The sequence below is a fragment of the Etheostoma spectabile genome, unplaced genomic scaffold, assembly GCF_008692095.1.
Source record: "Etheostoma spectabile isolate EspeVRDwgs_2016 unplaced genomic scaffold, UIUC_Espe_1.0 scaffold314, whole genome shotgun sequence".
Classification (NCBI taxonomy): Eukaryota; Metazoa; Chordata; class Actinopteri; order Perciformes; family Percidae; genus Etheostoma; species Etheostoma spectabile.
Genome location: NW_022605583.1, coordinates 390,460 through 392,683, shown reverse-complemented (window position 1 = coordinate 392,683; position 2,224 = coordinate 390,460). Strand labels below are relative to the sequence as shown.

Genomic DNA, 2,224 nt, shown 5'->3' with positions numbered 1-2,224 from the left:
AACTATACTTTATTAGAGAAGGACAATCAACAAGAAAATGAAATTGGTCATGTGAAATAATGAATGTAATGGTCTCGGACCAGTCTATCATCTGGGAATATGGCTGCATTGTCCTAATCTCCGGTGCCAGTGTAACCATTTCTAACCATTTCTAACCATCTAAGCAACTGCAATAGTTTTAATTTAAATCAAAGTAATAGTGCCAAGTAATGCATGTTAATATAAATAAAGCAGAACACATTCAGAAAACAACGGAATAATTGTTAAACACGTTTATTTTGAATCAAAACGACGACTGATTTAACACATAAGACTCCGGGATTAATTTTAGCCTGGCTGTTAACTGCAAAAAACACATCTCCATGGTTACTTGGCTGGGTTTAATTCAACCTGGTTTTGTGCAACCAACCAAGTCCAGGCTTAATTTATCCAGGATGATTTGAATATCCCGACTTAATCCCTTATCCTGATTTTGTGCAATAGCCCCCTGGTTTCATGTGCTTTAAGAAACCTGTTATATCAACAGGAACCACGTTCCTGCATCCGTTACCTGAGAGTCGAGGGCCACAGTGATGGAGAGGGGGAGCTGCTGGAGGTCAGCTGTACAGGAGCCACATTCTGCTGACCTGCAGACCACCGAGCCGCCACGCTGGAACACAGGAACCTGTACAGAGGTAGTCTGGATCAAGTACATTTCCAGGATACTTTTTTGACAATTCCCCTCACCGTCTGCTCTCTGTGTGCTGCGGTTCTCAAACTCTGTTCACTTTGAGAAACAACAGCAATCTTTGAGCTAGCAACATGCAACATGATGAAAAAGGCAGGTTTTGTAGAAAAAAAGTGGATCGTGCAACAAAGCGGGCCTGCTCGGTTCTTTTGGGGAACAACTGTAAAGACTTACAAAGAATATGTTTATAACATTTACTCTCATTTACTCAAATAAGGTTTAACCATGTATCCAGCTCATTTAAATAGCTCACGTTTTTTTCAGGGTGCAAATGTTCCATCAAAGTAAGTTCCTTCCTGAGACTATTTAGCAGAGCCACGATAGCTACATCCAAAACCATTATGATTGGTTTAAAGACATGCAAACAACACAGTGCAATTTTTTTCCTCCTATCCCAGGATGTATCTGTGGTGTAGCCAGGCCTTACTCCACAGCAATATGGGGATAGGTCTGGCAAGGCAAGACTAATACAGAGAAAACACCAGGATTTATTTCAGTAGAGAATTGGCTTATATTCTACTAGGCATGAAGTAACGATTGCTGTGTGAATCAAGACAAACACTTACTGTGTCCAAGGTGACTGGAAGACTCAGAGTCCTGCCTCCGTTATACGCCTTAGCAGAGTGGACGTCATACCAAACCTGAAACAGAAACCGTAATACAACATCCACACTGACGTGTATCAAGACGACATCGGAACACATAAAGATGTTACCTGGTGGTGGATTTACCTCACCGGATCCAGGAATTAAGACTTTGACTTCTTGAACACCTGCTTCGGTTACAGGACAGGCCAGCAGGGCTCCTCCTACATGAAATCAAAGACAGTTAGGCTAGTGCAATCATTTCAGGGTGCAGTGAGTAGTTAATAATGAAAAAACTGAAAGGTATTCATCACCAATCATATACTGGTTGTCCACAGTCAAGGTGCTCTGTTCTCTGGGGAACTCCACCCACAGAGGTCTGTACAGTTTACAATCAAATGAGCATTTCTGTAAGGTTCTGTACAGCTTTTAATTTTCAGTCTAAAGACTCTGTCGTTAAATTGACATTACATGATCAAAACATGAGAGACAGTGACCTCTAGTGTCTGAATAAACTCCGAGCTAAAGCTAGAGGATTGTGCAGTACGCCCACTGAGCAGCAGATGGCAGCAGCGCTGACCTGAGTGGTGGCAGACCAGAGGTGTGGGCCTGGTGGAACACGGTGTACCAGTATGGCAGCAAACAGTACCTGAGGGCAGGAGAGACAAGAAGACTGTGACAAGCCCACTATCCCTATAGGGGTCATTAAAACATCATTCAGTCAAATGCATTAGAAGATTTTCCAAGCAAAAAGGAAGACCTGTAAAAACTGAAATTTGTAAAGCCCCCCCCATTATACGAGCTTCCTCCCCCTCGTCCTCGGATCAAATTGACCCGTTGTCCTATATCAGTGTTCTTTTTAACTACCTAAAATAACATGATTGATTCCACACAGCGCTCTTTGGCAAGTACA

General features: G+C 42.4%; 1 protein-coding gene across 3 annotated transcripts in view; it reads right to left on the bottom strand.

Annotated features, from left to right (window-relative positions):
- ganc (glucosidase, alpha; neutral C) overlaps positions 1-2,224 on the bottom strand; it is a 48,521-nt gene that overhangs the window by 4,409 nt on the left and 41,888 nt on the right. For 2 of the 3 annotated variants that reach the window (XM_032511015.1, XM_032511016.1), the window contains exons 18-22: positions 1,892-1,960; positions 1,626-1,690; positions 1,459-1,535; positions 1,294-1,368; positions 551-664 (exon numbers count right to left, since the gene is read on the bottom strand). In XM_032511015.1, the coding sequence (XP_032366906.1) occupies positions 551-664; positions 1,294-1,368; positions 1,459-1,535; positions 1,626-1,690; positions 1,892-1,960 (400 nt within the window). Of the gene's footprint in view, positions 1-550; positions 665-1,293; positions 1,369-1,442; positions 1,536-1,625; positions 1,691-1,891; positions 1,961-2,224 lie in introns of all 3 variants that reach the window. The other variant, XR_004331146.1, reaches the window with a different exon arrangement.